At 34.6% G+C, this 17,205-nt stretch overlaps 1 protein-coding gene across 1 annotated transcript in view; it reads right to left on the bottom strand.

Annotated features, from left to right (window-relative positions):
• LOC150085076 (serine/threonine-protein phosphatase 2A 56 kDa regulatory subunit epsilon isoform-like) overlaps window positions 1-17,205 on the bottom strand; it is a 199,613-nt gene that overhangs the window by 33,756 nt on the left and 148,652 nt on the right. The window contains exons 8-9 of the mRNA XM_090376775.1: window positions 16,209-16,262; window positions 3,013-3,063 (exon numbers count right to left, since the gene is read on the bottom strand). Of these exons, the coding sequence (XP_090232901.1) occupies window positions 3,013-3,063; window positions 16,209-16,262 (105 nt within the window). The remainder of the gene's footprint in view (window positions 1-3,012; window positions 3,064-16,208; window positions 16,263-17,205) is intronic.

The following is a 17,205-nucleotide window of genomic DNA, read 5'->3' on the forward strand; positions in this document are numbered from 1 at the left end:
AAACTTCTCTCACGAGCAGAAAGAAATTTGGTTGCGACATTCTCAGGATATGTTGGAAAGCATTGAAGATGCTCCAGATTTGCTTTCTCGCGTGATTACAGGGGATGAAAGCTGGGTATTTGCTTACAACCCCAAAATAAAAGGGCAAAATCAACAATGGAAGGAAGCTTCCTCGCCAAGACCCCAAAAAGCGAGAATGTCAAAGTCAAAAGTGAAAACCATGTTAATTTGCTTTTTTGATCGAAAATGAATAGTCCACAAAGAGTTTGTTCCACCTAATGAAACTGTCAATCAACAATTTTACCTTCAAGTTTTGGAAAGGCTTCGCAAGCAAGTCAACCAGGTTCGACCTGAAACTGCTTTGCCATGGATTTTGCATCATGACAATGCTCCTGCACATTCACCATTGTAGTGAAAGAGTTTTTAACTTCAAAATCTATTGCAATGTTGCAGCATCCTCCGCATTCTCTCAATACAAAAACATTTCATTAGATCTCTTTTTTTAAATGCTGGCCTTGGCACTTTGCCATTAGATGACTCGGCAGCATATAGGGGAAACCATGGTTACCACCTTTACATACAAGAATACTTTGAATACTCATATGCAGAACCTTGCATTTGTCAATGTTAAACTTCAACTGCCATTTCTCAGTCTATCAACCCAATTTTCCTACATCTTGTTACAGTAGCTCATAAGCTCGTGTGTAATCAAGTTAGTCATGGAGATAGGTAGGCTAAGGCAGATAATGAGAACTCTGGCTAAACGTGCAAAGAAAAACAGCACAGAATTCTTTGCTTATGTTAACACTAGAAGGAAAGAGTGAATCACATTGGTTCAATGGTATGACTACTAATGAACCTTTTCAGATTGCTGATAAGCTGAATAAATATTTTGCACACAAAATGTATATATGGCAAATCAAATTATATATCATAATTCTGATTCATGGGCAACCATAAACTGAAATGACACCAGTGAGAAAGTGTAACACAGCAGCATATGGTTTTTGTTTGTTAATTTCAAATTTGTGTGCATAATGGCATCTTATAGCAAGATGTGCTGTATTAAAAGAAGCTGCAAAAGAGGTAGCTAAATCTTTGGCCATAATAATGAAAACATCCTTCGATTCAGGAGCAGTACCAGCAGCTTGGAGATATATAAATGTACCTTCTATAAGGAAAGGATGCAGTGGATAACTACAGACTTGTGTGTTTAACCTCTGTGCTAGGGAAAATAATGGAATTGATAGTTAAAAAAAATTAATGCAAGGTCATCTTGACAGGAATGGACCCATGAGGCAATCACAGCATGGGTTTGTTAAAGGGAGGTCATGCATCTGATTATCTACTATGAGATTGTGATAAAGGAACTGAATGCAAAGAATATGCCATCATATATTTATATTTCAGCAAAGCCTTTGACTCTGTACTGCACATATTATGCCTGCTGTATAAATTGGAGCAATGTGGCATTAGAGATAAATTGTTATTGAGGATAAAGGGAATGATTAAGTGATGAGAGATAAATGACTACTGCTCTTTATGGACTAATGTAATGAGTGAAGTTCCACAGGGGTCAAAGATGTGGTATAACAGTAAAGGTTCCTTTACTGTTATACCACTTCAAGAGGATCTAGATAAACTAAGAGATGGAAAATAGCAACTGAGGGAAACTATGATAAATGCAAGATACTAATGTAAAAGGTGACCTAATTGAAGCATATAATGCTTTAAAATACTTAAGTAAAATAAGTGCTGATGACAGCATTACTCTGACTCAGATGAAATGCATCATGGAACATAAACTTAAATTGAAAACATAGTTACAGAATAGATGTGTGGAAATTTTTATTCAGTCAAAGAGTAATCAACTGTTGGTATAAACTTCTACTTAGTGTTGTGGAAATGGATAGATGGAATAAAGTTAAGGAAGGTTTGAACAAATTATGGGAAGGAATGAAGTCCCCCCCCCACACACCAATAAACAAAGTTGTATGAGAGTCAAAAACATAGAACACACACAGTCTAACTCAGCGATTCCCAAACTTTTTTAGTCACAGAACACTTTACGGAACACTTTTCATCTCACAACATATTCGTGGAACACTTACGAAACACAAGTTTAACGAGAGCTGAAGAACTGTTGCTTTTATTTTAATACATATGATGCACTGTGCATCAGGAGCATCTTTATTTCCAACACATGTAAAGCTGAAATGCAAATAACTGTCATCATACTTTCATTTGGTCTTTTATTAGTTGGTTCCTGTTTTTTCACTTCGAATTTTTGGGGAACAAAAGGCTGCGATTGTTCATCCTCACTTTGAAGTGTGATAATATTGTGTTTGTTTTCATCAACCACAGTTGCACTATTAGAGGTACTTTGCTTCTCATTTTAAAGGTCCTTTTTTTCAACCACGAATCCATGGTAATTTATTTTAATAATAATATTTCGAAATCCTAATAATTATCAAAAAAATTTATACAAGGAAGTGAGTTTAGTTATGATATCGGTTTGCTTCCTCCTCTCCTTCAACCCGTGTACTCCAGGTTAAATCGCATACAAATGGCATATTAGATCATTACATTGCTACTTTTTCATAAATGTTATTACCGCTACGATATTTCTCTATGCAAAGCCCGTCAAAATAAAGTGTTCCGCGGTCTATTTGATTCCGCAGTCTATGCCAGTATATTAATAACCGAAAAAAAAATTATGTTAAATATTATAATGATACAAAAATGATGTACGCCACAAATATGCAAAATTTATTTATTTTTTTTTTAATTATTAATTACAATTTTTCACGGAACACTTGTTCACATCTCATGGAACACAGTTTGAGAAACGCTGGTCTAACTACTTGTTACAAGCTTGCTTTGTTAGCTGTGTTTTATGCAAGTCTTTTTTTTATTTTTATTTTTTTTTTATTTATAAGGAGTAATTACTTTTAAAATTTACACTTCCAAATGAGAAAGTAAGCAGTCAAACAACAGATATTTATTTCTTACCTCTTTCTGACTACAAGTCTTTGGCCAAAACTTTAACAGTCCTTTAATTACCTGAAATTAAATTTAACTATTTTAATATGCTAAGGCATAGTCTGTATTTATACAAGCATAATTAATTAAATATGCAATGAAAGTTTTCACTTGAACCAATTTAAACTAATTTCCATAAAACTAGATTTTTATATTACATAAATTACTCTGCATTTTGAAAAAAAATTAGCTGATGTTTTTTCAGTTTTAAGGGTGTTTCTGAATCATTTTCTAATGCTGATTTCAAACACGATTTCTTTTGTTTCCATCAACATCATGTTTCTTCAAAAATCACAAAAGAATTAGATTTTTTCCAAATTTTTATTAATTTTGGCAGAATTTGTGCACTGAAATTATAACAAAAATGTTACTTTTAACATACTTTTATATGTTAATACATGTTGAAAACACTATTAAAAAGGGCAGTGTGGTAAAAAGTCCACTAAACACACTTCTCATTTTGGCGCCTCCGTAGCCAGGTGGGAAGGAGCAGCAGTGCGTAGCACACGCTTCTTGATTAGACCGGGGTTCGAGCCCGTCACCACCAAATACGGAAGATGTGGAAAGGTCAGGGAATGACCACCGCATTTCCCGGAGCAATATGGCCTTAGTTGCTAATGCTCCTAAAAACCAAACAAACAAACTTCTCATTTTAAAAACTGATCAACAATGGATCAGATTTTCATTTCTTTTATTTTCTTGCAGTCTTCTGCTTTACAGTCCCTCTTCAGCATCCAGCAATAGTCAACCATCGTGTTGAAATTCCACCTTTCCTGGTACTTCATCTCCATGACTTTGTCCTGGTGAAACCTCTCACCCTGTTCTTCACTAACACTTCCTAGATTTTCTGGGAAGTAGTCGGTGAGGGGGTGTAAAAAATGTACCTTGACACTCATATTGCAGCACAGCTTTCTGAAGTTTGTCAACATATTTTCAACTATATTCTAGGTTTGGATCCTTGTTGTTCCCCTAAGAAGTTTTCAACAGACACAGGTAATCCAAGCCTGCTTTTCTCTTTTATTCATAGTTTCCCTCAAAATCCCAGTCAACCAAAAATACCTTGTTTTAACTTCTCTTGGGTGACTGATGGGGGATTTAGTAGAAAGGTAGTTGAAGCAAGAATCTTCCTGAGGTAAAGCTTTCACAAATTGTTTCATCAAATGCAGTTTGATGTGCAGGGATGGAAGGAGGACTGTTTTGGGGTCTACCAGTGGTTCATGAAAAGTGTTCATTGTGATGAACACTTTTTTTACCACAATGGAAATTTATCTATTTATGTTCAATTTATTATATAAAAATGGATTGTCACATTATTATTATTAGTGAATTGAATATTATAATACAAAAGACTAAAATTATTGGTAACTAATATTGTATTATTATTATGATAATGATGATTATAATTATTAGTCATCAAATAAAAATAACATTTATTAGTATGCTAGTGCTATTATAGAAAAACAAAATGCATTTCTAATGTAAGTATTCCCATTGATTTCTGTGTGTGAGTCATGCAGCAGAATTTTCATGCAGCGCATGTCACAAGAGCATTAAAAAAACAGAGATGAATAATGTTATGTACTATTTCATGTTTACAATATTGGTTGCTTTATATGGGCAGAAATAATATATTTATTATTATTATATTTGGTGGTGCTTAATAGTCAATATGCACTGCAACTCTCCATTCACAATGAAGCACATTTTTGTTGAATGTACCTTATACACTCATTCTCAAAAAAGTCAAAGTAAGTTTTCTATGAAACCTTAAAGAACCTTTGATGCTTTGTCATATCACAGGTAACTGCTGCATATCTGAGGGAATTTTCCTGCTTTCTAACAGATACAATTATATGATCATTTCTGACTGTTCTCCTAGAGTTACTATGTAGCCTGAATATCACTGATAGGTGCAATATGGCCTAAGTAGCCCTTGTGCCAGAAATAACAACTTAACAGTCTCATGTTTCTACTTTACAGTAACAACACATTTTTCAAAATTTAAGAAAAATTAATGAACTTTTTGTTTTCATTAAAACTAATGATTATTTCTAGTAGACAAAAAACAGAATTTACAAAACGTTGAATTACTATTAAAAAGTAATAAAAAATTTAAATGCTACCTACAATTTATAGGTAAAAGATCAAAGTGCAATTTATACTTAATTGCTTTTTATCAAATATTGGGGTTATAGTTTGGGGCTTGTCAGACTATGCAATATCACTTGTGTTACAAAATGCCTCTCATTTGAACCCTCAAGGAGGATTCGAATGAGAGGCTTCCAAAATACAAGGATAAACTGTAGTTCCAAAAGACCACAGATGATCACTCATCAGTTAGGCACATGATATATTTGATGAAAGCAACGTACAATAGGCTAGCAAGGGCATCATGAGTTTTGTTTTGGAATGTATAATCTACAAGGAAGAATAGGCAGGAATGGGGAAAGGTTGTGTCCTGATCTAGGAAAATTTCAGGAGAGAGTAAAGAGCTTGTGGTGTGAGACAGCAGCAGAGGGAAGTTGAGAGGGGGAGTTAGGTAACTTTAATGGGCAAGTAAATTTGACTGCCTTGTTATGGGAGATTTAAATTTACCACTCACTGAATGGAAATTGTGGAGTGGTAACTCAACATATATGGAGTAAGTTTTCTGAATTAACTTTGATGACTTATCTGTATCAATGTGAGAATAAAAAAGGGAAGGAATTTTCTTTTGATATGGGCATTACCAATGACCGAAATACAAATATGATGAAATGGAAGCCATCAGCAGCGAGTCATCTGTCATTGTCCACTTTAGGACTATAACAAATGAGATTTCAGTAGCCAAGGTAAGGATAACAGTTTTAATTAAAAGAAAGAGGACTACTGTGAACTAAGAAGACTACAGTTAACAGTGGGATGCTTTCAAGGCATTTTTTTTTATCAAAACACTAGTCCATTCATTCTATTAATAAGGTACTGCACAAGGAAGATGGCAAGATAGATGAAAATAAGTTATTTTTAAGAAAACTACTGATGGTTTCAGGCAAGCAAAACCCGAGTATGAGAAATCATTATTCATGAGAGCCAAGAACAGAGACAAGTTTTATTCATACAAAATAAGAAGATGAAAAGATCAGACCAGAGAGAAATTCTGCATGGCAGAACCATAGATAATCCAACAGATGCCACTAGTGAACTGAACATTATATCAATATTGACAGTAGAAAGTCCAATGGGGTGGAGGATATTGTGTTAATATACCAGAATATCATACGATGTGTGATGCTGATATTACACGTGTCTAAAGAAAGAAAATAAATAAATACTAATCTTCAAAGTGAGTAAAGCCCCAATGGTGTTTACTAATACTGAAAGACAATGCAAAAGAATGTGCCAAACCTTTGGGACAGTACTATTCAATTAGTTTCCCACAGGCCAGTCTGGCCACTTTCCACTAGCCTGCAGCTGCTGACCCAAAAACTCTTAGTTTGGCAAAAAAAAATCCCAATTTTACATTAATAGAAGAAAAACTTCTTAATCATTTATGTACTTACCTTTTTAAATACAAACTTTGCCATTAAGTTTCTTTTTTATTATAGAGTTTTCCCCAACCCTATCTATGAAATTAGTCTAGGTATATTAATATAATACCTAGGTAAATAAATTCATCTTAATATTTAAATAAAAAATATATACAGGGGGATCCATTTGAAATGATATAAAAATAAAAAAGAATACAATGAAAAATAATAAAATTTCAAACTTTGAACAGAGATAGCTGAAACTGAAGTTTTCAATTTAGAAAGTTTGCACTTCAGTATACCAGTGCAGAGGTGCACCATCCTGCTGGAAAATTAACTTGTTCATTTCATCAATGTCTTGCAACTGCAGAAGGAAAAACAGTTCAAGCATATCCAAGTAAGAAGCCCAGCAAATTGTTTGCATAGCAAAGAAGAAAGGCCAGAACATCTTATTGTGTGTAACTGCATGACACACATTAAATTTAGAACTTGCCCTTTCCAACTCACAGGAAGCATGAGGGTTATCTGTGGCCTAAATAATTGCATTATGTGTGTGTTGACACTTCCAGACACATGAAACATGGCCACATCACTGAATACCCATCTGTTGAGAAAATTTAAATCTGCCTCTAACTTTTCACACACAAATGTTGTGAAGGCTAAACGGGATACACAACCTCGCTGTTGAAGGGCTGGCACATGCTGCATGCGATATGGATACATCTTCAGATAATGTTGCACTATGCATTGGCATGTGGTATAAGGCACCTGTTTCTCTTGAAAAATGCCTTAAACTTGCTGGAACTTTCCACGATAGTTGTACGTGCTGTATGTGGGCTTCATCGTGCTGTCTTCCATCACGGCATGATCTTACAACAGAGCCAGTTTCCTCAAATAACTGATACCACCACTTGATGTTTTGATATGAAAGAGCTTTGCAAATACTGTACACACTTTGCTCACTATTTGATAGTTGGCACCATTTTGAAATATCTGTTACAGCAGTGCTTCTATTGGTCTTATTTAGTAGTGACATAGTAAACTCCCAATATTCCTTTTCATATCTGTAACAAAACAAATAATAAAAATGAGTGGCATAGTGAATTGAACTGGCCTGCCAGATTGCTGAGTCTCTCTCCAAAGTAGACACTAACAGCCCTGCTTTAGGGTTAATTATGAAGTGACTCTCAGATTCAAAGGTAATACCTTAGATTGATAAAGCATCAGCATCTCACCAACTAAGGATTGGATGAGTAACTATAGAGCTATTAGTTTAATTTCACTGGCAGGGAGGGTCATCAAGTCAAAGAGGCATTACGAGATCTTGAAAAGTCAATGTCCTAAGTGCATAATAAAAGGAATTTTTAAATGGGAAAATCTTGTTTTCAACAATCTATTTAGTCATTTAATTGTTATACTAAATTATTTTCTGTAAGTAGCTTTATAGTTCTAGCCAAGTTCCGTGGTTTATTTTTGAATTTTGATAGTGATTTTGAAAATTAATACTTAGCGTCCGTAGATTTTGTTTGTAATTTGCCGCCATTGTTATACGATACGGAATAGCATAAGGTTTAACGTGAAACTAGATAGCAAAAAACGTAGCACTGTATTAGAAATCTGTTAGATTAGTATAGTATTATCAATTAATCAGTAAAATTTATTAATCTTATTAAAGTTCATTGTTAATTAAATTATATTTAACGGAATCATGACCCAGACTAGAGCAACAAGGCAACGTTCACATAATAGCTAGTGCTGTGGCTCGTGGGAGAACTGAAAGGGGTGATTCTCCAATGCATCACAGTCTAAAATGATGCGTGAAATGTGAAATATTTGTAGACCTGTCTAGAACAGGACATGATCTAGCAAAGGAGGATGTCTGTGTGTGCAGAGACTATGAAGAAATTAGGTGCCAACTCAGCATTCTGGTGGGCGTCTATGAGAGTTTGAGGTGTAGGGTAAATGCCTTCGAAGAAATTAATGAGGGGCCCATCTGAATGCTAGAGCTCACTCCTGTGTATCAGGCAACACAGCGACAATCAACAAGGAAGAATGTGCTGGTCTCACAGGAACTTGTTATTGTCAGGGAGAAGGGGAATATATTACGCAAAAAGGATAGGTGGAACAGGACCAGGGTATGTCTGCCAGGAGCAAAAGTTGATGACGTTAGGGCAGATATAATCTTTTAAGAGCACAAAGGTGATATTATTGTACACATTGGCACTAATGACTTTAAGAGTAAGAGATCTGCAAATTTACTTAACAAGTACAGGTCAATGCTGGAAAAACGTCACGAGTTAGGGTTCAATTTGAGAGTGTCTGCAAGTCTGCCCAGACATGATAGGAGGGAGTATATGATGAGAGCCTTGTCAATCAATTTGGCCATTGAGAGATTGTGAAAGGCTCACGGGTAGAATTTTTTTCAGCGTGGTCTGTGCTTGCTAACAGAAGAGACTGCTTCTACAGGGATGGGATACACTTAAAAAGAAAGGGTGCAAGAACATTCGCTGATGCTATCGAGGCAGTGTTAGGTGGGTCGAAAAACTGCTAGATTGGTGGGAGTCACAGAATAAAAGATTAGTGGTAGCCGCAGGCAGAGGCGAAAGTGATTCTTGCACCTTCTATTGTAATGAGAAGCAGCCTAGAGAGCAAGCTGCTGTGAGTCATCATGATACAAGTAAATACATGGGCTGTGTTAGGGTAACTAAGAGTAAGAACAAGTGCATGTATACTAATGCTAAAAGTACAGTAAATAAAATAGAATTTTAAGTGCTGATCAAGACATCAAAGGCATATATCGTTGGGATATCAGACATGGTGTCATACAGATATAAGCAGTGCAGAATTGGAATTTGGGAAGTACAATGTGTACAGAACAGACAGACAGGGTAGGAAGGGAGGAGGGGTTATGCTGTTAGTTAAGAAACACAAAATCTAAGGAAGTGCATCCAGTTGACACGGGTGGACAGTGCAATGTTGAGTCTGTTTGGTGTGACATAAACACTGTGGTGCCTCTGTAGCCAGGTGGGCAGGAGCAGCAGTGCATAGCACACGCTTCTTGATTAGATCGGGGTTCGAGCCCGTGACCACCAAATACGGAGGATGCGGAAAGGTCAGGGAATGACCACCGCATATCCTCGGAGCAATATGACCTTAGTTGCTAATGCTCCTAAAAACCAAATAACAACAATGACATAAACATTGGGAAAGGGAAAATGAGAGTAGGACTATGTTATAGGCCTAATGACTCTGATGAATACAATGAACAGTTGTGCAGAGAAATAGAATGGGCCAGTAAATCAGAATGTCTTGTAACAGAGGATTTTAACTTTCCAGATATTGACTGGAATTTGTGGGTTGGTTACTTGCACGATAGCAAGACTTTTGTAGATTTATTGGAGGATTGTTTTCTACAGCAACATGTTTAAGGGGCAACCAGATGGAGTAATACCCATGATCTGATTATCAGCAGTGATTATTCATGCATTAAGAATTTGCAGATAAAGGAAAAACCCTTCTCTTTACTCTTGATGGTAGAGACATCTTTAAGTAAATCCCACATCAGTGTACTGATGTGGGATTTACTTAAAGATGTCACTACCATCCCTGTTATAGGTTCTACTACCTTTTGTGTTTGGGGTTTCATAAAAAAAAAAAAAAAAGAAGCAGTGTCCATTGATTATCACTATGTCATCTCCCACTCAACCATCCCTTTATCCATTGTAGCAACTTACCATTAATGCCATACCTCTCCAATTCGTACAGCAGTCTTCCATGTGCAACAGTATCAGAAGCTTTCCTGAAATCCAAGTATATGATATCAAAAATATTTTTGACATTCAATTTCTTTGTGACCACATCATAGTATCCAATCAAATTGGTCAGACAAGACCTCCCCTTAACAAACCCATGCTGTATCTGAGCTATTACTGCTGTCTTGTCTAGGTGATCCTGTGTCACCTCTAACTAGTGACTCCATTATTTTCCCCAGAACAGAAGTTAAACTAACAGGTCTATAATTATTTGTGTCACCCTTTGAACCGCCCTTTGTGAATTGGGAATACATTCGTACATCTCCAGTTGATGGGGACCTCCCCTGCCTCCAAGGATGCTCTCTTAATTATGGATAAGGGTTTGATTACTTCTCTTGCTTCCTCTTTCATTATAACTGGATAGATTCCATCTGCCCCAGGTGTCTTTTTTATATTTAACTTCAACAATTTTCCTCCACTTTCTTATGGCTCGACTTTCATTTGCCTCAACTAATGCTAATGCGACAAATAATTATGATGTGGTCACACAGGAATACACAGGAGTTGTATTCAAGAAACAATTTTAACATTATATACTTGGAACTTTAGCAAAGCATTTGACAGTTCCACATAGGAAGTTTCTATAAAAAATGTAGTCTATTAAGGTCACTGGCAAGAGCGTGATGTGGACTGAGGAATGACTGAAGGACAGGAAGCAAAGAACTGTTACAGCTTTGGAGTGGACCAGAGTTATAAATAGGTCACTCCAGGTTTGGTTCTAGGGATCACTCATGCTCATGACCTTGAATGGCATACAAAGGAAATAAGGTACAAATTTTAAATTTTCAGATTATATAAAGATCAGGAAGATAGTTAACAATGAAAGTCAGGCTGAGCTTCCTCAGGATGATTTGGAGAGTCTTCATTGATGGTCGATGCACAAATGGCAGATGCATTTTAATGCTGCAAAATTTAAAGTTGTATTGCTTGGGGAATAATAACCTGAGCATAGCTTACATACTAGGTGGTGCTTGTGCATGTTTGCTATGTAGATTGGATTGCAGAAGAGTACATTTAGATCCAGGTTGTGACTCCTGAACTCTGCTGTGATATACACTGTAACATTACAAAATTCTGTAAAATGGCCAAAAATGAGTGTAGTGCTACGTTTATGTAGTGTCTTTTTTTTCTGGTCATTCTGCTACTATAAAGCAGCGATCACCAGGAAGCCTGTTTCCCAGTACCCATCTGAACCATAAGGTCATTACAAGTATAGTTGTGACCCTTAGGCAGACTAAATCCTGCACACCCATAGGTATTATTGCAAACCCTATTTAGGTACATTTAAAAAAAAAAAAAAAAAACACACCTGGACCAGCAAAGTGCCAGATATATACAAGACAAGAGTCAAGAAATATACAAGAGTAGAAGAAAGAAGAGAAAGGAATAAGAATTAGAAGAATAAGAGTTAATAGAAAAGTTAAAAAATTAAAGTTATGAAGAATCCTGCAGTGACAGCAATGTCTTCATAAGAGATCAGGAACTATTGATGTTGCAGTTTCCAGAATAGCAGGAACACATGAGGTAGGATCCAAAGCAGCAGAAACTGAGGTAGAAGTAGAAGAAATTATAAGTTGTCTTCTTCTTCTTGAAAAGTCTTGCCAGGCAAAAGCTTACTGGAAATACTCCTTGGATTGCAGAAGAGTACATTTAGATCCAGGTTGTGAAATTCTGGTGAGAGAAAACAAGGGGATGATGAAGGTCTGTAAAGTATAGACAGAAGAAGAGGACATGTTCCAATCTTTGAGGCCACAAAGCAAAGAAGGGTATCCATAAGGTTGAAACCAAAAAGTAGTATAATTTATAGAGATTTTTGAAGTTCAGTCTTTGACATTCTAGTCATCGTTTTTAGTTTTATAATGTTGTTAGAAAAGGATGGTGGAAAACAGAAATATATTTTCTTCTCGTATAATCATAGATGTATGAGAAGAAAATATACCACCACTTGCCTGTAGTCACTGCCACAAATGTTATGCTATACAAGAGATTTATCAATAATACCCTCTAGGAACTATTTCTGATGAACTTATTAGTTGCACCCCGGAAAATGAGTGTAAACAGAATATAACAGTTTTAGAGATGGTATATACCTCATATTAAATAAGGCAACATATATACACTTAAAACATGCCAAACAAGTGAAATTCGTAGTAGGAAACAGCAAGACACTACCTGTGCTTTAGCAGAACAACCATCTCAGGCAGCCACACAAGGAATCAAAAGAAGCCACAGTTCTCGTTTGCCTACACAAGTGAATGTAAATACATACAGGGTAATCCAATGAAGACAGAAATTTATTTAAAACTATACTTTAATAATGACCACTCTTATACCATGTGAATATTAAGATAGTTTATTCAGTTAATAACTAAATTCTTATACATTAAGGAACCTTAAATGTATAGGAAATTAGTTATTAACTGAATAAACTATCTTACTATTCATGTGGTATAAGAGTGGTCTTTACTAAAAGCATAATTCTATGAAAAATCATCACGTAATATCCTTCCCCAACTACATTATTTAAAACTCTTTTTTAAATAAAGATATTTGTACATACTTTCAAAGGTGGAAACACTTTACTGTTTTTTTATGTCAATTTAAAGTCTGCATTGCAGAAACTAGTGTGCCTGCCAACCATCATACAATAATATTGCCATCTTTTATCGAGTATCAAAAGATATTATTATTGACCACTTAACTTTTATGTTAGTATTTCTGGGAACAAACTGAATATGATACATCAAATAAAATATAACTTACTGGATTGTTAAAATGCAACCAAAATATCCTTATTTATATTGTTACTATTGGATTAATAATGTAATCTAGTTCAAGAGATTATCAGTGTACTGGGAGACTAACAACAACATATTAATTTTGCTAGATGAATGTGAGCTGCAAAGAATGGTGATGAGAAATAATGTGGTACAATTCAGGCATAATTACTTTTACATAAACAAAATTACACACTGAGCTTCATTATTATCAAATGCTGGAAACAAGCATCACCAGTTCTGTTTATTCCTTAACAAAAAAAAAGTAAATAAATAAAATAACTGTTTAATAATTCTATTAACTGATTCTAGAAAGTTATTGAAAGTTTAACAGCTATCAATACAACTATTTTTGGATAACTCTCAATTATACATTATCACTAGCAGTAATAGTGACTTTATGCATTAAATGGACAATACTTTTGGCATAATACAGAAGTACCTTGAGGCTGTTTTATTATGTAAAAATACACATATCAAAATCTTGTGGATTTTACAAAGCATTCAAAAACAGGCACTCACAAACTTACCAATGTATTTGTAAAAACTTCAGATGAAGTCTGTTTACACCACTAAAAAGCTAGTTTCTGAGTTCCTTATGCATATATCCCACACACTTGTATGTACACATGGCTCGTTCATTAAGTGCATTAGAAAACATTTTCCCATAATTAGCAGAATTTTGATTCTTGGTACATTAATAAAGCATTTGACATGAACATACATTTGGTGTGTAAAAAAGGTGACAAAAGAGGTACGAATTACCAGAACTGCTGTAATAAATAAAAACACATACCTAGTTTTTCTAGAGCCAAATACATAAATCATGATGTTGATTTAAATGAAGTATTCAGATCTCATTGAGTATTACAACTCTGATTCATACTATAGATTTCATTAAAAAAAGTTATGGCTGTAATTATAAATTCAACATGGTGACTAATGGTATATGAAACATAGCTGCTATTCCAGCTGAGCATATACATAAAACAATATTTGTAATGATTTAATGGACACTAAAACAAAATGCTGTTCAATCCTCAGTTTAGATAGTAATTATGAAAAGTAAAAGTAACAGTCAGAATACTGGCAATAATAAAGGGGTTAATGCAAAGCAAATTACTATCATAATATAAATTTGTTATCACTATAAACAACCAGACATGCTATCACCAGAGCTTGTCTCTTAACACCACATTCTTTCAGAAATTACACTACCACTCACTCTTTTGAAATCCGCACGATTTAAATCAGTTTCTAACTCCGCTTTCAGAACTGAATACTGGTGTCAATCAGTGTAATGATACTGGATGCATGCCCCAAACACGTTCAAACATAATAATGCTTATGTGCTTCACTGCAAGGCTAATTAAAACAGCTAAAAAAAAAACACCATTGAGCTTGGCACAATAGCCTCAGTAGAAGGGCCATAAAATCCTAAAGCATACAAATAAGCTAAAAAGACAGCAGTCAGATTTGAAGAAAATTTGGCATGCAGCATAATGGGTAAATCAGAAAATTTGCCAGGATGCATGTTGAATGATGAATACTTACATTCAGATTACCAAATCTCTGCAAAAAAGATTTTTAATAGGACAGAGAGGTTAGTTTCTTGAGTGATACTCAAAAGCAAGAAAGGAACAATTTTTCTTATGAACATCACATTAGGTATATACCAACAATTTCTGGATGGAGAAGACATGCAAATGAGAACATTCAACATTAAAGCAACCTTTCACCTTCATTGACTTCCTTGGGTAGAAGGCAAGCTGAATCAATGGATGCCAACAACAGGTTAAATAACATTTCCAATTACCTTTGCTCACTAGATTAAGAGTGAATCTGGATAACTCTAAAGACAAAAATCAATACAGTAAGAATAATAATGATCTGTCGATGCCCTAAATTGTTAAGATAAAATACTTCAGATATTTGAAGGCTTTTAATATTAAATGCAACTGCAGAATAATAATAATAAAAATAAAAAATATTAGTTAACATACATAGTGCTTTTTATTCTTTTTTTTTTCTTAAATTAAATGTTTTTTTTTTCTTTTCTTTTTCTGTGATTAATAGAAGTGAAAAGTAAATGTAATTATCTCCTTATCAATGATATACAGGAATTTTCCTAGCAGGGAAAAGGTGATTATCCCTTTGTATAAGGCAATGGTCAGGCCACGCCTTGAGTACTGCATACAGGTCTGGAGGCCTCATTTTAGGAAGGATGTAGATTTACTTGAGCATGTACAGAGAAGGGCAACAAGATTGGTGAAGGGAATGAAGGGATCTTCTAACCAAGAGAGGCATAAGTTCTGCAAATTGCAGTGGCTGGAGACTAGGCATCTACGAGGTGATCTGTTGAGGTGGGCCTTGAATGGGTTGAGCGCACTGAATTCTGATAAGATTCTTCCACTTGCTCAGATTACGAAAGTAAGGGGGCATAAATTTAGCCAGCGGGTGGTTAATTGCTGGAACAAACTTCCATCTGTCGTTGTGGAAGTTGGTAGCTTAAATAAATTCAAGGAGGAACTGGACAAACTTTAGAGGGAATGGTTGTGTGAAATTTTTTTTTTTTTTTGGCTGATGCTACACAAGCTCATAAGCTTGCTTTCTTTCATCACATGCCTCTATTACTACTATTAATAAGAAACTAGATAAGTAAGGCTTTATTCTGATTTTCCATTCTATTAATATCTTATAGTAATATCCTTTGAAGAAGGTAATTCCACCTTCCTAGTCAAGATCTGTATGTTTTGACCAGCATCTATTACCAGTTTTCTTTTCTTCCCCTCTTCAAGTCAGGATGACATTTATATACTTTATATTATTGGTGGTTATGGAGGATTTAGCATAGCTTCCTAAACAAGCTCAATATCACAAGGCTTTATAAAGGATCCAAATAGCATCTCAAAATTATATAATACTTATGAATATATACAAAGCAAGGATTTTTAAATGTATAAAGCATGTTATCATCTTGTGGCAATTATTTTGAATTTAATTCAAGATTATATATATATACTTAAATAAATAAAACAAATAAGTTTATTATTCTAATTTATAACACTTACCTGCTCTGTAAGAGATGAATCTTTTTCAAGGAATTGAACAACACAATAGGCCAGCTGGAAAAAAAAAAAAAATAATAATAAATCCAAAATCAAAATAAAAAAATTCATATTTTGATGAATTTCAATTTTAATATACATAAATTTTATAATTATACTTCTTAAAGCCAGCTTACACAAAATACAAACATATCGACAGCCTCACATTAATCTTGCAGATTCATTCATTTTACTTATAAAGATTTCCATTCCTAATAAACTAGCAGCAATTGACTTTAAAATTATTAATTTAAGAAACTCTTACCTGCTCATGAGTTGTGTTTGCTTTTTAAATATGTGGAATAATATTCAAAATTAAAAATAAAACTAAGATATCATTAAGCCTAGGAAATGAAAATATGAATGTTTTCTCTACTCAGTTATTCAATGTTTTCCTCATTTCAAGCCTAAAAAAATATGGATTGAAAAGAGGAAAAGCCATCTGGTCCAATTTCTTTGCCCAAGGAGGACTAAAATGGTTTTTGAATTATATCATTAGTGACCAGAACAAATTCAATGAAAAGAAATGTGAATAATTTATGCTCTATGATTCCTTCTGCTTTAAAAAATACAGTATTTATCCCTCTGATAATCCCTCAGAGACCTAACCAGAAACCACCTCTTTCTGATCCTTTACCTCATTCTGTCATATTCATTTTGCCTCTGTTTTTCTCCTAACTGAACAAACCATTCTAGATGTATCTATTGGTACCAATAGATATGTTGATGCTTTTACTATTACTATACATGGCAACTTTTTATTACTAAAAAGCTGGAAATCAGGTAATTGTAAGCAGGAGGAAAACAGGTGATTTTGGGGCCAAAACAGCAAAAGACAGGAGATTAATGATACAGGACTGCAGGAAAACTTTACCACAGAAAACAAAATAGGAGATTTTTCTGCTCACACAAAATATTGATGCCAATAGCTTGGTGCTAAATTTGGATCTTTGTTCAACTT

Source organism: Mastigoproctus giganteus, chromosome 6, assembly GCF_048544385.1.
Source record: "Mastigoproctus giganteus isolate SK-2022 chromosome 6, ASM4854438v1, whole genome shotgun sequence".
NCBI lineage: Eukaryota > Metazoa > Arthropoda > Arachnida > Uropygi > Thelyphonidae > Mastigoproctus > Mastigoproctus giganteus.